At 40.6% G+C, this 20,213-nt stretch overlaps 2 protein-coding genes across 2 annotated transcripts; one reads left to right on the top strand and one right to left on the bottom strand.

Annotated features, from left to right (window-relative positions):
• The first annotated feature begins 846 nt into the window (after positions 1–846).
• LOC130189811 (ATP-dependent RNA helicase DHX15-like) lies at positions 847–13,541 on the top strand. The gene is given in 16 exon segments (XM_056408752.1): positions 847–998; positions 4,843–4,946; positions 4,949–5,000; positions 5,002–5,191; positions 5,290–5,483; positions 6,366–6,525; positions 6,857–7,075; positions 7,175–7,342; positions 7,506–7,592; positions 7,782–7,931; positions 8,092–8,200; positions 8,289–8,480; positions 11,071–11,193; positions 12,245–12,435; positions 12,643–12,812; positions 13,096–13,541. Coding segments are annotated over 16 exon segments (2,292 nt in total). The 5' UTR covers positions 847–933; the 3' UTR covers positions 13,214–13,541.
• Positions 13,542–13,623: 82 nt separating this feature from the next.
• On the bottom strand, positions 13,624–18,408 carry LOC130189815 (solute carrier family 22 member 7-like). Its single transcript, XM_056408757.1, has 9 exons — positions 17,446–18,408; positions 17,215–17,318; positions 16,949–17,103; positions 16,620–16,788; positions 15,674–15,797; positions 15,383–15,492; positions 15,001–15,215; positions 14,699–14,807; positions 13,624–14,584 (listed from the first exon to the last, which is right to left on the bottom strand). The coding sequence occupies exons 1-9, from the start codon at positions 17,824–17,826 to the stop codon at positions 14,374–14,376; spliced, it is 1,578 nt and encodes a 525-aa protein (XP_056264732.1). The 5' UTR covers positions 17,827–18,408; the 3' UTR covers positions 13,624–14,373.
• Between the last annotated feature and the right edge of the window lie 1,805 nt (positions 18,409–20,213).

The following is a 20,213-nucleotide window of genomic DNA, read 5'->3' as shown; positions in this document are numbered from 1 at the left end:
ATGATCTGGAAAGTGAGTCCTGGGTAAGAGCAGTATAAATTCAATGTGCATGTTTTTACAGATGGATCAAAGGATCCAATAACAGGCCAAACAGGTTCTATGGAGGTGAAGTCAAACCTTAAAATTCCCTTAGTGTATTTTCTGTTGAGCTCGAGCCATCCTGATGACTTTAGACTGGGGAGAACAAAACAAACCAGACAAACTAATCCATAGTGTTTCAGTTGCTGCTCCGTATATCTCATGCCAAGTAGCCTAATAATCAATATTTAGCCTCTGAAATAATTTAAATTCATGCAAAAAATAAGGAAACAACGAGCTGAGGTTGTTAGTGTCCATATTATCAAACCGTTAAGTAAAGAAAACATACACATATTAATCTTTCAAAATCAGAAAGAAAGGGCATTGTAGGAAAGCAACAATTGCAGCAGCACTGAGATCAGATGAAGTCATTTACATTAAGGGGGGCGGAAATAAAAAATAAGGAGATAGCTATTACTGGGTTAAGAAAGGGGCACAGTAATCAGTTCACTTCACATTATAGGGAAACATCCAACCGTTTTTGTGATCATTAGTCCGATGCCAGACACTTTGTGGAGCAGGTGCTGGTTAGTTGCAGGAGATGTGAATCACAGAGAAAGGTCATGTTGGATGAAATCAAAAAGATTGAGGATATCAGGAGCAGGAGTAAAGAATAACTAGAACGTGGCGGAAGATGCTTGAACGGGACCATTGAGGTAAATATAACATCCCGGATACTTTAGAAATGAAGTGCCTCCAGAAGGTGGCAGTAATGTGACGCTGGAGAATGTGACAGCGGTTACAACTAAAGAAGAAGAATAAGTTAGCTTCTGGGTAGCTACCTACCGGTTTCCCGTTAGAATGGTTTACTTACGCGTTAATACATCAACAAAATAAACACATTAAATCCCAAATATGTCCAAAAGACATCGCCTGGATTTGGGCGATGACTACTCCTCCACGAAGAAGAGGTCTGAAGGGTACGTGGAGCTCCACAGTTAAAGTGGCCGCTTTAACCAGTTATGTACGAGCTAACTATTAGCTGAGGCGAGTGGGTTTGGCTAATAACCATCATTAGTTGATAACGAGAACTGATACAATACAATGGTATTTGTTAGCTTTGGTATTTGCCACATTGAATGTTCTCCAGATTTAGGGTAATAAAGACACTGCGTCTTGCTGCATTGTCTAATAACTTCATGGCGGTGAGCTAATGAGGACGGCGCTAGCGCTCAAACGTTACTATCATCATTGAGGCACGTGTGTGTTTGTGGCTAAAGTTCTCACTTAAGGAGTTGCTAACAACTATAGCTAGTTTAAGTGACTTACCATTAACTGGCTATCATTCGTTACAAATTAAAAGTCTGTGTTTTGGTTCATGGACTAGAAAATTACTGTAAGAAATGACTCCCAAACAACTATATTCTTACTCGTTAGCATATCTGCTAACCGAAATTTAGTGGTCTCTTCTTACCCAGAGCACAACCTCTATTATTAACATTACATTACATGTCATTTAGCAGACGCTTTTATCCAAAGCGACTGACAATAAGTGCATTCAACCTAGAGTACAAAACTAAGAACAACAAGAATACAGAAAGTAACATTTCCTTAACATAGTCGAACTACAAAAGTACCATAAATAAGAGCCATTTAAGTGTCACTGAAGTGCTAATCTGTGTTTTAATCCAGATATAGTCGGAAAAGATTTTAGTTTCCGGAGGTAGCTAGGCCAAGTCACTCATTTACCAATTTCCCTCACGTACGGTAACGTTATACCTACCTTATGTGAATGTTATGCTATTCAACTTTATTGGAAACCGCTTTAAAATACTTTCATTCGTTATTCTGAAGGGGCAAATTGTGAAACTGTTAAAATTATGTTGCAAAAAAACTTGTTAAAACAACTTCAGACGTAAACACTTCCCATCTCTGCTGCTCTCAAGTATGTAAACAGAGATACATTATTACTTATCCATTTACAATGTTGAAAGCAAAGCTATCTTGGGATTACTAATGATTTATTTTTAGGGCTGGGCAACGATTACAATTTTTAATCGCGATTAATCGCATGATTTCCCTGATTAATCGCGATTAATCGCATTTGTATACGCAAAATCCAATAATTAATTCAAAAGTAGTGTATAGCGCACTTCTATTTGAAATGTTCTGCCATATGAATGAAAGTGCCATAACACGTGTTGTCCCTGTTAGAGTGAGACACCAGAAAACACTTTCAGTGCAGTTTGTCAATTCCTAGAACGTGACACTTATATTAAATGTACTGCCATATGAACTAAAGTGCCATAAAATCTGTCAGGACATTGTCAAACGCACTGTTATGCAGAGACACTGTGACAGAGCGCTGGAGACTGTGCGCGAAGCAGGGGACATGATCAAAAGGCAGTTGTCTCGCAGCAGCGATCATATTTGGTGCTCTATCTGTGCTCAGTGTGGTGACTTTATTTGACACATTCCACTGCTGTGCAACTTCAGTAAAGTGTCCCGCGCACGTTTCAGCAGAATGTCTCTCCTCTGTTTTCATCACAGTCAGGGCATGTGAATGCAGCGCCCACTTCTCATCAATATAATGCACAGTAACTCCGAGGTCATTGTGGTTACCGAGTGATGTCCAGTAGGGTGACCAGATTTGAGTTTGTGAAAAAGAGGACACTTCGTCTCGGGGGCGGGGGGGGGGGTGCTGAGATTAAACATCTCTCTTGTTCTGCCTGTTTTGTGATATACATGCCTAAAAGGTGCCTAATATTTATAGACTGAAATAATATCGGCATTATAATTATTATAACTATGAGGATTTTTTAGTTGCCTATTTTGTGGAGTCCCCTCAGTACGTGGTGCCCTACGCACAGCACGTCGTGCGCGTTATGGGAGCGGCGGCGCTGGTAGGAGTTTATAGCACAAACAACAATGAACTAGTGGAGGCGGGAAGGTGCTCAGTGTTGCCAGATTGGAAATGGTGAAGTATCGTACCAAAGGCTCAAAATGGTTGTATTTGGGGGATAATTATCGTGTATCTGGCAACCCTGAGATCGGTCGACCAATGACTGTTCTCTATTCAATTCAGTTTATTTGTATAGCCCAATTTCACAAATTACAAATTTGTCTCGGAGTGCTTTACAATCTGTACACATAGACATCCCTGCCCCAAAACCTCACATCGGACCAGGAAAAACTCCCAAATAACCCTTCAGGGGAAAAAAAAAGGGAAGAAACCTTCAGGAGAGCAACAGAGGAGGATCCCTCTCCAGGATGGACAGATGCAATAGATGTAATGTGTACAGAAGGACAGATTTAGAGTTAAAATACATTCAATGAATATGACAGAGTGTATGAATAGTTCATAGTAGGCATATTCCACGATGGAGACCTCCACGATCCATCAGGCAGATGGCGGTAGAGAGGAGGAGTGGGCGGAGTCTCAACAGTGGGCGGAGTCTCAACAGGACAGTGGCGTAGTCAGGAGCAGGAATTCCACGACCCAGACCTCGATGATCCATCAGGCAGATAGGATCTATGCCGTCTCATAGGGTCCGATGACCCCATGAGACGTGAAGTCAAAGGACTCGGGAGAAAGCAGAGTTAGTAACGTGTGATTGAGAGATGAAAATTCATCCTTAAGGAGAGAAAAAAGAGGAGATAGGTACTCAGTGCATCCTAAAACGTCCCCCGGCAGCTATAAGCCTATAGCAGCATATCAAGGGGCTGGACCAGGGCAAACCTGATTCAGCCCTAACTATAAGCTCTGTCACAGAGGAAAGTCTTAAGTCTACTCTTAAACGAGGTGACTGTGTCTGCCTCCCGGACTGAAGGTGGAAGCTGGTTCCATAAAAGAGGAGCTTGATAACTAAAGGCTCTGGCTCCCATTCTACTTTTTAAGACTCTCGGAACTACAAGTAGTCCCGCATTTAGTGAGCGTAGCTCTCTAGTGGGTCAATATGGTACTACAAGCTCCTTAAGATATGATGGTGCATCACCAATCAAGGCTTTGTAGGTTAAGAGAAGAATTTTAAAAGTGATTCTTGATTTTACTGGGAGCCAGTGCAGAGCAGCTAGTGCAGGAGTGATGTGATCTCTTTTCTTAGTTTTAGTGAGAACACGAGCTGCAGCATTCTGTCAGCTCGCGCAAGAAGGTAGACCGAAAGGGAGATACCATTTCCAAAACTTGTAAGGGGTAAATCCTAGTTTATGAAAACCTAGAGAAACACAAATATCCGACGAAGCAAAATCCCGGACGTTTTTGGAATCCCTGCCGGACGCATTTTTTAGGGCTCAAAAGCAGGACATGTCCGGGGAAAACTGGACGTCTGGTCACCCTATGTCCAGTAGTCCCCAGTGAGAGCAACAGGGTGCACGTTGTAAAGTTGTCGCTTTTGCAGTCCTCTCCTTTTCATCCAGCTCGTGTATTCTCCGTGTGACGTGTGTCTTGAGGGCGTCTCATACCTGCCGTCATTTGTTGAGATTCTCCATGTTTGTGAAACCGCGAATTACTTTCTTTTCCGGCTCCGCAGCAAGCAGTAGCAGACTTTTACAAAATAAAAGCCTGTGAGCAACACACTTTTACAATAATAAAATAAATAATAAAACCTGCGTTAACGCGCGCTAAAATAATTGTCGGCGTTAATTAAGTGATGCGTTAACGCAAGATTAACGCGTTAATTGCACCTACCGCCAAAAAAAATTCCTCGTTTGTGTAAACATTCCTGGCAATAAAACTGTTTCTGATTCTGATTCTGATTAACGTGCCCAGCCCTATTTATTTTACTTTGTAGTATTTGTAATCATGCCTTGCCCTGATGTTTTCAGGAGAGACCGGGACCGTGACAGAGATCGGGAGGACCGCTCCAGGGACAGGGATCGAGATAGGGACAGAGACCGGGACAGAGACCCAAAGCCCTCGAGTGGCCCGGCTATCAGCACGGCACCCGTGCCATGCATAGCACCCGTGCCATGCATAGCACCCATTAAGCAGATGGCTATGCAACAGCAGATTAACCCATTCACCAACCTGCCGCACACACCACGCTTCTTTGAGATTATGAAGAAAAGGTTACAGCTTCCAGTGTGGGAGTACAAGGACAACTTCAGCGATATCATCACACGTCATCAGAGCTTTGTCCTTGTTGGAGAAACTGGCTCTGGAAAGACAACACAGGTCTGAAATGCAATACATTAGGGCACAGTGTTGCTTAACCATGTGATTTCCTCTTAACTTATTTCAGTCTAAATTTATTGCACATTTTCAATCTTTAGATTCCACAGTGGTGTGTGGATATGGTGAGGGCCTTGCCTGGGCCTAAGCGGGCAGTAGCCTGTACTCAGCCCAGGAGAGTGGCGGCTATGAGTGTGGCTCAAAGGGTGGCAGACGAAATGGACATCATGCTTGGACAGGAAGTCGGCTACTCCATCCGATTTGAGGATTGCAGCTCTGCTAAGACTATACTCAAGTAAGGGATCTAGGTATTTTGCATGCGCACAGCAACCATTCTTATGGTGCGTTCACACCGGACGCGTCGAAAAAATTCTCGACGCGTCTGACGCAGCAGTCTTGACGCGCGTCGAAAAAAGTGTGTTCACACCAGACGCGTCGGGGGCGGAGTCATAAATGAGTCGAGGAACGACAGGACCGCAGAGTACTTCCACTTTTTAGTGGACTGAGCTGCACTCCCACTGCGCTTCTCTCTCTCTCTTCTTCTCTCTTTGATACGTGTCTCTGAGACTTTTCCACCTACGGCGGCAGATCTCCTCTACCATGAAACACATATGCCGGCGGTTGGTTGATAGTAAAGTACAACAAATAGCGAGAATAAAAGCAAATACATACATTCAAAACTTACCAGGTAGTCCCACGGCTTCTCCGACCTTGTTCCACGCTTTATCTTTATAGCTCCGGTTTCGGTAAGCATAAAGAGTTGTATCGTAAAGTTCGGGGTGCCCACAGACGGCGACAATAATCTTTTCCTCCATTTTTTAAACCGGCAGGACGATGACGAGCGGAGCTGCTCAACGCTGATTGGCTGACGCAACTATGACTCACGCGTTTTTGCTGCCGGAGTTGGGAAATTTCAACTCGCGCGTCAACGAGCTGCGTCTGTTCGCTCTGTTCGCTCAGTTCGCCCCGCGACAAACCCTCTGTTCGTGCTGCTTCAAACGCGTCTGACGCGCTGCTCGCTGGAAAATACGCAGCTACGCAGCTTCGACGCAGCTTTGCATTGATTTAACATGTAATCTCGACGCGCGTCGAAATTTTGACGCGTCCGGTGTGAACACACCATTAGTTGTGATCCAGAATGTCTCAATCTAACAAAGCATGCCTGTCATTTCTTTAGATATATGACAGATGGTATGTTACTAAGAGAGGCTATGAATGACCCGTTGCTGGAGAGATATGGTGTTATCATTCTGGACGAAGCCCACGAACGAACTCTTGCCACAGATATCCTAATGGGAGTACTCAAGGAGGTGGTGCGTCAAAGACCCGATCTGAAGGTACTAGCTTACTTTTAAAAGACAGCAATTCATTATTTACCTGCTTTAATCATGCCTGCTTTTACTACACCACGATGCTTTACTAAATTGGTATGCATGAATCCCTGTGCAAAAACACAGTCCAAAAAAATAGAACTTTAGATATTTGCATAATGTTGATCAACAAATCTTATTAAAACATCTAAAAAAATGTTTTACTGATATGATCAAAAGCAGTTTGTAGTTGCTGCCACTAATCTAACCTTTCGATCTTGGACATATTGGCGTCTAAATGGAATGAAATTAAGTTTTATAAACAACATTTTCAACAAAGTTTTTCCATTATGCACAGGTGATCGTCATGAGTGCCACGCTAGATGCCGGGAAGTTCCAAGTGTACTTTGACAACTGTCCTCTCCTGACTATCCCTGGGCGTACACACCCTGTAGAGATTTTCTACACTCCCGAACCAGAGCGAGATTACCTTGAGGCAGCGATCCGGACTGTCATCCAGATTCATATGTGTGAGGAAGAGGAAGGTGACTGCCTTCTCTTTCTCACTGGTCAAGAGGTAATATTTGTGACACACTCCAGTCCATTGCAATTGGCTTTATACACGCATTGTACTCTTTTCTCAACACACAAAGTTTAATCTTCGTTTTTCCTTCAGGAAATTGATGAGGCCTGCAAACGGATTAAGCGTGAGGTAGATGACCTTGGACCTGATGTCGGAGACATCAAAATCATTCCACTGTATTCAACATTGCCACCACAGCAGCAGCAAAGGATCTTTGAGCCGCCTCCTCCAAGAAAGCCCAGTGGTGCTATAGGAAGAAAGGTACATTTTATAATCGAAGAAATGCATTTGAACTTAAAAGGGGTATCGCTCCAGATACATTAATGCATCTTACTCCATTGGTGGCTTTACATTATGTGTTCATTTGTTCCTACTTATCACAATCTGATAATTGATATCCGAGAGCTTTTTGCATCTTCCACAGGTTGTGGTTTCGACAAACATTGCAGAGACCTCGCTGACAATTGATGGTGTGGTGTTTGTCATCGATCCTGGATTTGCCAAACAAAAGGTGGGCTAACCCTAACCTACCTCACTGCATTTTTGGTGTATTTAATTCTGTTTGTAATGTGGTGCAACATCACATTTTGTATGATACTCATTAATATGGGCTGACAAAAAATGTTTTTTGGGGGCTAGTGGTTCCTCGACATCTCAGTTCAACTATTTAATTTAAACATGCCTTCAAATGTGTGTCCAGGTTTACAATCCCCGTATCAGAGTTGAGTCTTTACTCGTCACTGCCATCAGTAAAGCTTCTGCCCAGCAGAGGGCAGGACGAGCCGGCAGAACACGGCCAGGGAAATGTTTCCGCCTCTACACAGAGAAGGCCTACAAAACAGAGATGCAGGCAAGTGACAGTAACAGACTTCTTGTCTTCTTCCCTTTTTGAGATTTGGCAGTAGAAAAAAAACATCAGTTAGTTCAACTCATTTTAAGAATGAATTCACACATCTTTTGCTGTTTCGTGACTGTTTTTGTTGTTAACATTGTATACATCCCCACTCCAGGATAACACATACCCGGAGATTCTTCGATCCAACTTGGGATCTGTTGTGCTGCAGCTAAAAAAGTTGGGTATTGATGACCTTGTGCACTTTGACTTCATGGATCCACCAGGTGAGTTGGTCTGCATTAGTTGACAAACACTTTCATTAATCTCCACCTGGGCCTCTGACCTTTGTATTGGTCTCTTCCCTTTCTGCAGCTCCCGAGACACTGATGAGGGCCCTTGAGCTGCTGAATTACCTAGCTGCACTCAATGATGACGGTGACCTGACAGAGCTGGGCGCCATGATGGCAGAGTTTCCTTTGGACCCACAGCTGGCTAAGATGGTCATTGCCAGCTGCGAGTTTAACTGCTCGAACGAGATCCTTTCCATTACTGCCATGCTGTCAGGTAATGCCCAGGACTGGGCTGACATCTTCCTTGCCTTCTCGAGGCCAAATCTCTTGGGGTTAATCACAATACTACTTACTGGTAACTTTGATTGGTGGCAAGACTATTATTCATAGATACTGTATATACATTTAGTATTACTTTTTTTCACTCCACATTGTTATTCCCACAAACGTCTTAATTACCTTCGCATTGAAAATGCCGGAAGGTTATGTTTTGATCGCCGTGTATTTATTTATTTATTTATTTGTATGCGTGTTATTCGCAAAACTCAAAAAGTATTGAACCGAATCACATGAAATTTGGTGGGATGATTGTTTATTATCCGGGGACCAGTTGATTAGATTTTGGGATCGATCGGGTCAAAGGTCAAAGGTCATGAACAGGTCAAAATCTTTCGCAGAACTCAAAAAGTATTGAACCGAATCGCATGAAATTTGGTGGGATGATTGTTTATTATCCGGGGACCAGTTGATTCGATTTTGGGATCGATCGGGTCAAAGGTCAAAGGTCATGAACAGGTCAAAATCTTTCGCAGAACTCAAAAGTATTGAACCGAATCGCATGAAATTTGGTGGGATGATTGTTTATTATCCGGGGACCAGTTGATTAGATTTTGGGATCGATCGGGTCAAAGGTCAAAGGTCATCAACAGGTCAAAATCTTTCGCAGAACTCAAAAAGTATTGAACCGAATCGCATGAAATTTGGTGGGATGATTGTTTATTATCCGGGACCAGTTGACTAGATTTTGGGATCGATCGGGTCAAAGGTCATGAACAGGTCAAAATGTTCTTGAATCGCATGAAATTTGGTGGGATGATTGGTTATTATCCGGGGACCATTTGATTAGATTTTGGGATCAATCGGGTCAAAGGTCAAGGTCATGGAAAGGTCAAACTCTTTTTTTACCATAGCACGATACATTTTTGTCCAATTGGCATGCAACTAATGCCAAAATGTTCATAATTCAATGCCCAATCTTGTGATATGCGAAGGTATGCGCTCTACCGAGTGCCCATTCTAGTTTGAACTTGTCATCATCAAAAAGCCTCTTTAATCTACAAATTCCCCTTTGTTGGCCATGCCTTTTCACTCAGCCTCACTTACATTCTAAAGCTGTGCTTTAATTTTCTATTGACTTTAGGTCTTACATTTTTAAGACTATGGTAGTCCAGCTTTTTCACAAGTGTTTCTAGGGCTACAAACAACGAATTGATAAATTAGATAAACGATTATTAAAAGAGTTGGCAAAGAATTTCATTACCGATTCGTTGTGTCGTGTGATTATTACGCCACTCAATAAGTCGCAGAGATGTTTGAGTATAAAAAAAGTTGAGTTGAATGCAGAGCGGAGCAACATCAAAAAGAGCGAGTAGATGCACAGACGCGAATGGATGCAAAGAAAGCAAAAGCTTTGTGAAACCTATGGATGATGTTATGAACCCAAGCACGAGGGCGTTAGATGTTCCGACATTTGTGGGATGTCCAAAATAATTATAAAGCAGAAATAGTGGTTAATTTTTCCGCGGTGGATGGCGAAAATAACAACTGTTTCCACAGAGCAAAACAACGGAGTTAAGCCACGCCCCCTCTTCGACGCAAATAAACCACAAATAGTCGGGCAAGTAAACTCACGAGTAAAGCACTGTCAGTTCGTTTTTTGAATAACGTTGGAAAATAATGTTTTAAAACATTATTTGATTTGATTTATCCATTAATCGAAAAAATTATCAACAGATTAATCTATCACTAAAACTAGAATGGGCACTCGGTAGAGCGCATACCTTCGCATATCACAAGATTGGGCATTGAATTATGAACATTTTGGCATTAGTTGCATACCAATTGGATACAAATTGACCGTGCTATGGTAAAAAGAAGATGTTGACCTTTTCATGACCTTGACCTTTGACCCAATTGATCCCAAAATCTAATCAAATGGTCCCCGGATAATAACCAATCATCCCACCAAATTTCATGCGATTCGGTTTAATACTTTTTGTGTTATGCGAGTAACACGCATACAAATAAATAAATACACGGCGATCAAAACATAACCTTCCGCATTTTCAATGCGACGGTAATAAACGTGAGTTGTTTCATCATTGAAATATATGAATAGGGGAGGCACCAATTAATGTTTTTCATATTCATTGTCTTAATCAGAATTTCTTTTTCATTTAAATAATGCATTGTGAATTGTACCTATTGTTATGTATCTTATGTATAGTCTGGAAGTATTTTTATGTTTTGCTCTTTTAAAGGCCTAAGACTTATCCATCATTCATGTACAATTTCTGAATCTTGAAAAGTAAATCATTGCTGGTGTCTCTAACACTTTGTAGTTGTGTGAAAACTCTTGTTTTACAGATGTGGTTAAATGACCCCCTCTCTACGAGCTAATAGCCATTACAGTTGGGAATGACCATGAAAAAAGACTGCAGCCCCCTTTGATAGAGCTCGTGGTCCTGCCCTGTCCCAACGCAGTGTCAAGTGCCCTAGCATCATAGGCTTTGCTCCATTTTACTCTGAATATTTGACTCATCCCTATGGGCGGCTTTGTTGGGGCCCATACCAACCTTGTTTAGTCCCACAGTGTTTTGTCCGGCCCACGGAGGCTAAGAAGGCAGCAGACGAGTCCAAGATGAGGTTTGCTCACATCGACGGAGACCACTTAACGCTGCTCAACGTCTATCACGCCTTCAAACAAAGTAAGCCGTTTAAAAGATCCCAAGTAAATGTACCCACTGCAGGACTAATACATTATTATCTTATTTAGATATGTTTTAGACTTAAATATTGGAAATGCGCTGTCAATTAAAGCAGATGGATTTCAGCCGATTGGCTCGTGTCATATATTCTTCATTGTGAGAAAGGAAGACAGAAAGCTCGCAATTTCTCACAACTGCAAGTTCAAAATATGCCATGAAGAAACAAACGTTAGAATTTGATCAGCCACTTATCTTGTTATACATTCCCATGCATGAACCATTAAACTACTAATACCAAGATTATTTTTTCAATTTGAAATATATAAAAAAAATTGTATGCTAAATAATCACTGACAAACTGCAAAAAGAAAATGGCCTCATATCTCATACGTTTAAATACTTGACTTCAGATGTCTCTATTCTCATCTAGATATACATCGGTGGCTTCTACATCACACTTTTCTTAGCTGTATTGTGGACTTTCCAAACCGGTTGTGATCTCGCAAAATCCTGCTCATACATACACGTCTTAAGGCCGCCACACACCAAACTGACATCAACCGACTAACAGCGACAGAAGCCAACTGTTGAGTTGCCTCACGTCGCTTGGTCTGTAAGTGTTATGTGTTATGTTTTGTTTCGACCCCCGGAAGAAAAGTTGACGTTTTGCATCAGCTAATGTGGTTCCTAAGACAATCCTAAATCTGAAGTGCCGGTCTTGGGCAAAACATTGCACTTGAACACACTGCAAAAATAACTGCCAACAAGCGTGTATGTTCTGCTATGTGGAAAGGAAATAACTCTTCAAACTAGCAGGTAGAGGTAGTCTATTTGTCATTCAAAAAGTAAAATCCTACGATCTAGGACTATGGATATAAAGCAGAAATAAAGCAATATTTGCCTACCATTTAATTCACACCACTTAGCTTCCATCCAAATGGTCATGTCATTTCATGTGAAATACTAGTGTATTGAAATGATTAGATGAAGATTAAAAATGAGGAGAGCCTTCTTTAATCAAACGTCTGAATTCTTTCAATACTTTTTCCAGACCACGAGGCTAATCAGTGGTGTTATGACAATTTTGTCAACTACCGTTCACTGATGTCTGCTGACAACGTGCGGCAGCAGCTATCCAGGATCATGGACCGCTTCAATCTGCCCCGCCGTAGCACAGAGTTCACCAGCAGAGATTACTACACCAACATCCGCAGAGCGCTCTGCACCGGCTTCTTCATGCAGGTAAACACAGATTAGCTAATGTATAAATCTTTATTTGGTAAGCAGAGCTAAAGACGTCCTTCGTGATGGCTTTTACAGGATATAGCTTAAGTTTGCAACGTGGATGTTTGTGAACTAATGTCCCTCTTTTCCTGCGGAGGTCTACATTAAGTAATATATATATATAAATATATATATATATATATATATATTGTTGTAATCCTCCAGGTGGCTCATTTGGAGCGCACAGGTCATTACCTCACAGTCAAAGACAACCAAGTGGTCCAACTGCACCCATCTACAGTCCTGGACCACAAGCCTGAGTGGGTGCTCTACAATGAATTTGTCCTCACCACCAAAAACTACATCCGCACGTGCACAGACATCAAACCAGAGTGGTATGTATGCAAAGTGTGTGCGTGCCTGTCCCTCCCTCCCTCTCCGTGAATGGTTTTTCACCAGGCTTTTTGAGTAGCAGGGACTTGGGTTGTCATGGCTGAGGACCCATGGAAGCACGATGTTGAGTGTGAAGTTGTTTCTATGAATGGTTCTTGAGAAACACCACAGGCCAAGCATTCAGTCCGTTCCGAACAAGCATGTTTTGAACGGTCACTGCACTGAGCTTTGATTGTAAATGATCTTCTGACATATTTATTCATAGTCTTCTCTCTTCTGTTACAGGCTGGTAAAGATTGCACCCCAGTACTATGAAATGAGTAACTTCCCACAATGTGAGGCAAAAAGACAGCTTGAGCGGATCGTTGCCAAACTAGAGAGCAAGGAGTATTCCCAGTCCTGAACAATAGCCAAGCAGCATCCTGGAAACAACTTGGTACTTTAGTTTTAGATCTTTCTCTGTCATTGTATCTTAATGTTAACATTTTGACATTTAGATTTTTATATTTTGTTTGCTTTTTGTTTCTTTTTCCCATCAATGTTAATTATGTAACTAAGTGTAATGTCTGATGAAATATCAGCAGCAAATAATAGACCTGGTTGTAAAGATTTCCAAAAGGAGTATCATAAACATGTCATTTAGATGTGGATGACTTTCCTTTAGGGGATTTCTGAGTCATAAAAAAAAGGTGTGCTTGCTTTGTTTCTTTAATAAAGGAGCTTTGATTTAATTAATGTGTACATATTAATTGGTAACACAAAGGTAGTGTGATCCCTAGTGTAGTATGTTGTTGGGATACTGATCTGGTAGTTAAAATGTTTATGACATAAAAATGTCATAACATTACAATTTTTCAGACTGTTTTTTATGATCATTCAAACCACAGGATAGTATCACCACTGTTAAACAATACTACAATTGCAGTATGTTTAATATCTTAAAGGTCTCATAGTTTAAGTGTTATATAGATACTGTGAAAGTATTGAAACCGTAAATACACAGATGTATACAATCAGCCATCAGGATTTCTGTACAGTTGGAAAAAAATCAATGTTGTATTACCTAATGGGGATATCAGTTTATGATGCACTGTACCGATATATTCATGAAAATGCCAAGTGCCAGATAACAAACTAAAAATGTATGGTTTAGGAGATGAATAATGAGATGGAAAGAAAAAACACAATAATGCCTGACAATTTTTTACTTTTCTCAAATCTTGCATTTTCAAAATACTGAAGAGTTTGACATTTGTTCAGGGGAATTTTTTTTCAAATGAAATAATCTGACAAGGGAACATCTTCACGGCTCAGTAAGTAACTTGTTGGGCATAAATGGGCATGAGCCAAAAAAGGATGGAAACTACTGCCTTATACCACCGTACATCCTTTTTTACATTTCCTGTCACTATTACTACAACTTATGTAAGTGTTACAAGAGCCCAGACCTTCCCGAATATACTTTAAATCAAGTGATATTAAAGAGAAAAAAAGGAAATTCTACAGAGAATGAAGTCTTTCATAGAAAATCTCTTGACTGAATATGCTTGGACACCAGTGACACTATGACTGCTGTTCAATATCCTCGATGGTCTCTGGCAGGCACCGGTTGCGTGTCTCTGAAAGTGTTCTTGCCACTAATCCCCCCAGTACAGCTGCAGAGCACATGAACACCTGGGGCAGGTCCTTCCACACCTCGTCCAGTAAGAGAATCAATGGAGCCACAGCTACACCAAGTCGAGCCATGAAGGAGTTGTAACCCATACCATTCTGCCTACAACAACACAGAGGACACTAACTTTAGGGCTCTAAATTATGCTTTTATTACTTTTAGAAAGAAAAAAAGCATTCATGTCATATTAATGTCCTGCAGTGTTGATATAGTTACCTCATTACAGTGGGGTAAAGCTCAGAACTGTAGAGCACAATAGTTGCAAAGGATGCTGAAGAAAACCCTTTTCCAATGACTGCCACCACTGTCCTGACAGTAGACATACCTGAAACAGATATTAAGATATCATTAATTGAGGAAGCCTTTTTGTGGTTGAAGTCATTGGTTTTAATGAGAACACTAATATTCCATAAATATTGTGTAAAATGACTAATTGCTATTATTAAAAGTTACATTAATAAAAATATATACCAAAAATGTAGTCGCTGACAAGTCCCCTGACATCAATGAATGCTTACCTTGAGGTATTAAAATGTTGATTCCGAGACAGACACCAGCCATTAGCAGAGCTCCCACCTCAGTGCTCCGCCTGCCTATCTTATCCAATAAGTAGTAAACCAATACTTTGGCTGGGAGCTCGATTAGAGCATAGGTAAACTGAGTGAGGTAGATATTGAGCCCAAAGCCTGTGATGTTGAAACTGATGCCATAAAATGCAGTTGCCACACAAAACCTAATGGAAGAGAGTGGAAAACCCATGAAACCAAAGTACTAGTTTATGTTGATACAATCAGAATAATTCAACCTGATAGTTTAAAATGTAACACTCTTTTTTTTACCCAAACACAAGATGTTTTACAACTTAAAATCATTGAGCACAATTGCTTTGGGAATACAGACCACACTGTTCCAGTACGTAGTGCCAGTTTCCTCATGTTGGGTGTTCGTATCAGATCGAAGTACGAATAAGGCCGATCTCTCTTCTCAGTCACAACAATTGTCGATAGTGTCTGAAAGAATGCAAAGCAGCATTATTCTTTTTACCGTGAGGTCAAAATGTAGAGGATTAGCATCTATAATGGTGTATTTGAAAACTCCAACTAATTGTAATTTGGAAGATTAAAGGCCCTATACTATGTTGGTGTTTTGTGTTTGTTCTCTTTATTTAACCTTCATCTGGAATACGCCCACCTCTATATTAAGTGTGTCAATTAGCTTTGCCGTTCCGTTCACTTTGGCACATTTTCTCAAATACATCTGAGCTTGCTCCAGCTTTCCATTGGCAATGAGCCACCTTGCGGACTCTGGCATCCACCTATTGTTGAAGACAAACATGTATTGTATTGCTTCATTACATGTTTACATTAAAAACAAATCAGCACAATAGTAGCATATAAAGACAAAAGAGGAATAGTCCACACATTGAATACTGCATGTGAACGTTGCAGTTTAGAATATTCTGAGAATTATGATGGTCAGTTTTAAAAAACAGGTGCGTTATGCTCATAGCAGCCAGGGAGCGATGAGAGACGAGGAGTAGGCTACAATGGTCTGGTTTCCTTACTTTTTTCTAACTCCACATCCCCAGATTTGTTTTTACTTTTCAAATGTGTAGTCTTAATCCACAACTAAGCTCCTGTGCAGCAAAAGTTCAACATAATTTATTATTGACCACAAATACGATCCTATACACAACTTGCACCCAAACAGACTCCAGGCTTGATAGAAGGCAGTGATGACAATTCACTTATTTAATCGCGCAGCCATGAGAAAAGTATAGGAACAATGTAATTGATCTCTTATCCAATCCTATCAGGACCTAGATAAAAGAAATTGGAGCAAGGCAGACACTAGGGGTAAGGGATACCAGGTTATAAGATTCTAATCATTTATATTGTGTAATATTTGGATTATTTACATTCAGATGTAAACTGTTGCATCCTAGTTGGCTGTTGGATGGTAGCTGCTCTTGAATTTGAACTCAACCTTGATCTTTGGCGGTAAATGTTTGGAAGATGAGTCCTTGATAGTTGAAAGACTGTCTGGTTAAATGTTGCGCACACCAAAACACAAGGTCTCCAGAACTCACGGTAAAGGACTTATGTTTGAATAAAAGATCTGAAATATTTGGTCCTACCTCCAGGTGATAATGGCCACGGTTAGAGGTGAGGAGACACTAACAATTAGCCACCGCCAATCAGTCACAAAATATGCAATAGCTGAAAAAACTGTGTTCCCAAATGTCCAGGATAAGCTGTCGATAACTCCCACCAGTTTCCTGTGCTCGATGTCCACCCACTCCACACCTGCAAAAAACAAACACCTCATCATATTACAGGGAACAATAATCAGGGAAACAAATCTAGTTTTATTTTCGATGGACCTACTTTTGCAAGACTAGCCCTCTGAGGAGAACTAAACATGATATAGAAAACACGTGAAAGATTATTTAAAATATATTATTACTAAGGACTGTTGAGACGATGATGATGCCGGTAATGCAAAACCCAGTGAAAAACCTCAGCACTACAAACATCATGTAGGATGTAGAAAAAGCACTTGCAACAGCCATGAGCATTCCCGATACATACGACACCAACAGCAAGATCCTTCGGCCAAACCTAAGAAAAGTCAGACAGGTTCCAAATTATAATTTTACTGATTGGTTGAATACACACTTGATATTCAAAGTAATACTGTACGCTGAATGTCAAGGAGCCAAACTGCGATACCTGTCACTCAGACTTCCAAAGGTTACGGCTCCAAACATCACTCCAACAAAGAAGATAGTAGCGGTTGCTTTGTTTTTCCCTCTTCTATCACATACCAGGTCCCACTTATACAAACACATAAAGAAAGAGACTTGATGACATGAGTTACTTCTCCCTAAAATGTGGTCATGATGGTGAACAAGTGAATTATATTTGTCTGATTTTTTACAAGTGACAAAAAGGGAAGGTCACCTGTGAGGTCAGAGTAGACTTGAAGGTGGTGTTATCGTACACCCATCCATTCTGGCACGGCACTGTGCGTAGATCAGTCATGTTGGAGGAGTTCTGCAGCAGATGATATTGAGGCTCTGCAAACATCTGACAGGAGTTCAGACTCCCATCCTCCTTGACTGGAATACTTACAGTAAGCCTTTCGCCCTGAGATAAATTCCTAAAAAAACCTCCATCGTCCAGAGAGCTGATGTCACAGTGGTGAGAAGGAACAGCTGCAATAAAGTTGTTTAGCATGAAGTGACAGGGCATTGTAAAGCGGCCAATGAAACTAATCGCAATGATCATTATCTGAAATCTTCCAAATCCATTAATGTCAGCTAAAATGTTCTCAAACTTCATTGTGGCCTCCCACTGTGTAAAATCCTTTGAGACTGAGAGAAGATACAAATCCTCATACGGCCATGCATTCACGCTAAAGAGAAGTCAACTTGACTTGACAACCTTTGGCATTTCTCTAACCCAGAGAAATGTGGTTAATATTTTACCTCAATGACCCATTACAGTTTTTCTCGATTGATTACACACAAAAACTGGAACTTATAACACAATGACCACAACCTGTAACTCATGTGCCAACTCCCTAAACCAATTCTGCTAAACTATAAGCACAAGTATCTGCTTTAGACACAGATTTCAATTGTTAGCCACACTTTCTTCAAAACACTAAACACCATCCTCTCTACTTTGCACACTTCATCAATGCCAAAACCTCCTTGTGTTCAGACAGAACACAATGCTATTCAATTGGCAAAACTTCCATTTCCATGGCTGTTGTGCAATTTGGAATCAAGGCTTTAGCAATATAAGGGCCACAGGTGACCTCCTGATTTGAAGAAGAATGGATGAAAACATGGAAGGTAGAGGAGACTAGAGAGGCAGAGGAGTAAGGGTAAGAAGACGAGGATGAGGAGGAGGAAGAGGTGGAAGAGGAGGAGGAAGAGTTGGAAGAGGAGGAGGATGTTGATGAGGTCCCGTGGCCAGACAGGAACCGACGACAGGACGAAGACAAATTTGTTCCGTCCTTTTTTATTTACACTTTTCTTTCTTTTTTTGTTGACTGTTGTGGTCTATTTTCTATTGTTTGTTCTGTGAAACAATTATAAAAAAGAAAGAAACATTTTTGTTGTATATTTGTGTGTTGTTTTATATTTTGAGTTAAAACACTATACATTTACAATATTTTACAACAGGACATGAAAAGGCATAATGCTCCTGAAAAGGCCTTCATACTGGTGTTTTCCCATTTCATCGTAGTGTTTTCCATTGAGCACATCAGTGTTCAATCGATGCTTAGAATGTCTACCCATATAATGGGCTGTGTTTGTCATTTGAAAACAAAATTGAATTGTTAGTAATGGTGTTGGTGATGAGGTTTTTGACAACTTTTCGATGATTCAACATGCACTGGGTCACATTCACACAGAAACATTATTGCTGTACATAAGAAACAAACTTAACAGGAGGGTTAAGAAATATCACATCTGTATTGCATTGCAACACGAAAAGTTTGAATCAGTGGTACAGTAAGGCTACACAAAAAGGTTTAATGTTTGGATTCAATCAAAATCAAGGCGCGTTACCTTGTGTGCTACACATCCTCAACAGTCTATGATGTGCAAAGATTTTGTGTCTCAGGAAGAAAAGAAGCTGACTTTTACAATTATGTCCATTATGTTAAGCACATTTAATATTGATAACTTTGGCGTCTGTCTCCCAAGGGGCCGTTTTTACCCATCACTCTAAATCTAAAATGCACATTTCTTTTTCATCATCCAAGTATAGGTTTTTCTACAGTTGTTATCATTTATTAATGTTGCACTATATCAGTCTCAGCATTGATCATTTACCTTGAGGTAAATGTTGCAGACTATAACAGTCCAGTCAGAACAAGTGTTCCAACCAGATATAATCTTTGGTCTCTTATGTTCAAATTGAAAAAGATAAATGGTTTTGCTGGAATTTCAATCACGGTATAGCTGAACTGTGTGAGATAAATGTTCACACCAAATCTAGTGAGACCCAAGTTGTTGCCGTAAGACGAACAAGCCAAATTTTAAAACTTTCACTTTTGCCCCAGAAAATATTACAGACTGACAGACTGCAGATGCAACAGGTCAAAAGTTAAACCCCTGCTCTACATCAGTGAGCAAGGTAGCTATGGTTAACCTGAGCAACTGTACTTTGTTGTACATTACAAAATAAGTTAACGTACAGTGCATTGAAAAACTAACTGAACAATCTTGCCTTGAGTGAATCATCACACTGTTTCCATGCATGAACGGCTGTGTTCAAATTGTCATCCGTTCTTAAAGTTTGTTGTTCTCAGGTTGAGTGATCATATACTATATGTACAGTGGATTGAACAGATTAAACGTGTTTTCAAGATTTACTTTTTTTTTGGACTGGCATTCTAACAACACGCCTCTCATATGTCTGCCATCCACTTTTTTCACACATGCTCATTTCTTTGCTGTTGTTATTCTGGGCTGTCAATCAGGATATCAGCTACTCTGATCAGCTGGTCTCTTCTATCCAATAGTAGTTCATGTCTCTGCTACTTGTGCTGTCAGACGTCCCTCAATTACAAATCTCCATGTAGAGTCCAAGCGCCAAATACTCTGTCAAGACTTTAATATCACACATCATCTGTTTATAATAAACTATTGTGTTATATTTTCTTCATCTTACTCGTCTCTGCTGATTGAAATTATATATTACTGCCATCA

The sequence above is a fragment of the Pseudoliparis swirei genome, chromosome 24, assembly GCF_029220125.1.
Source record: "Pseudoliparis swirei isolate HS2019 ecotype Mariana Trench chromosome 24, NWPU_hadal_v1, whole genome shotgun sequence".
NCBI classification, from domain to species: domain Eukaryota; kingdom Metazoa; phylum Chordata; class Actinopteri; order Perciformes; family Liparidae; genus Pseudoliparis; species Pseudoliparis swirei.
The sequence above is the reverse complement of the archived record's forward strand: the minus strand, read 5'-3'. Positions and strand labels throughout refer to the sequence as shown.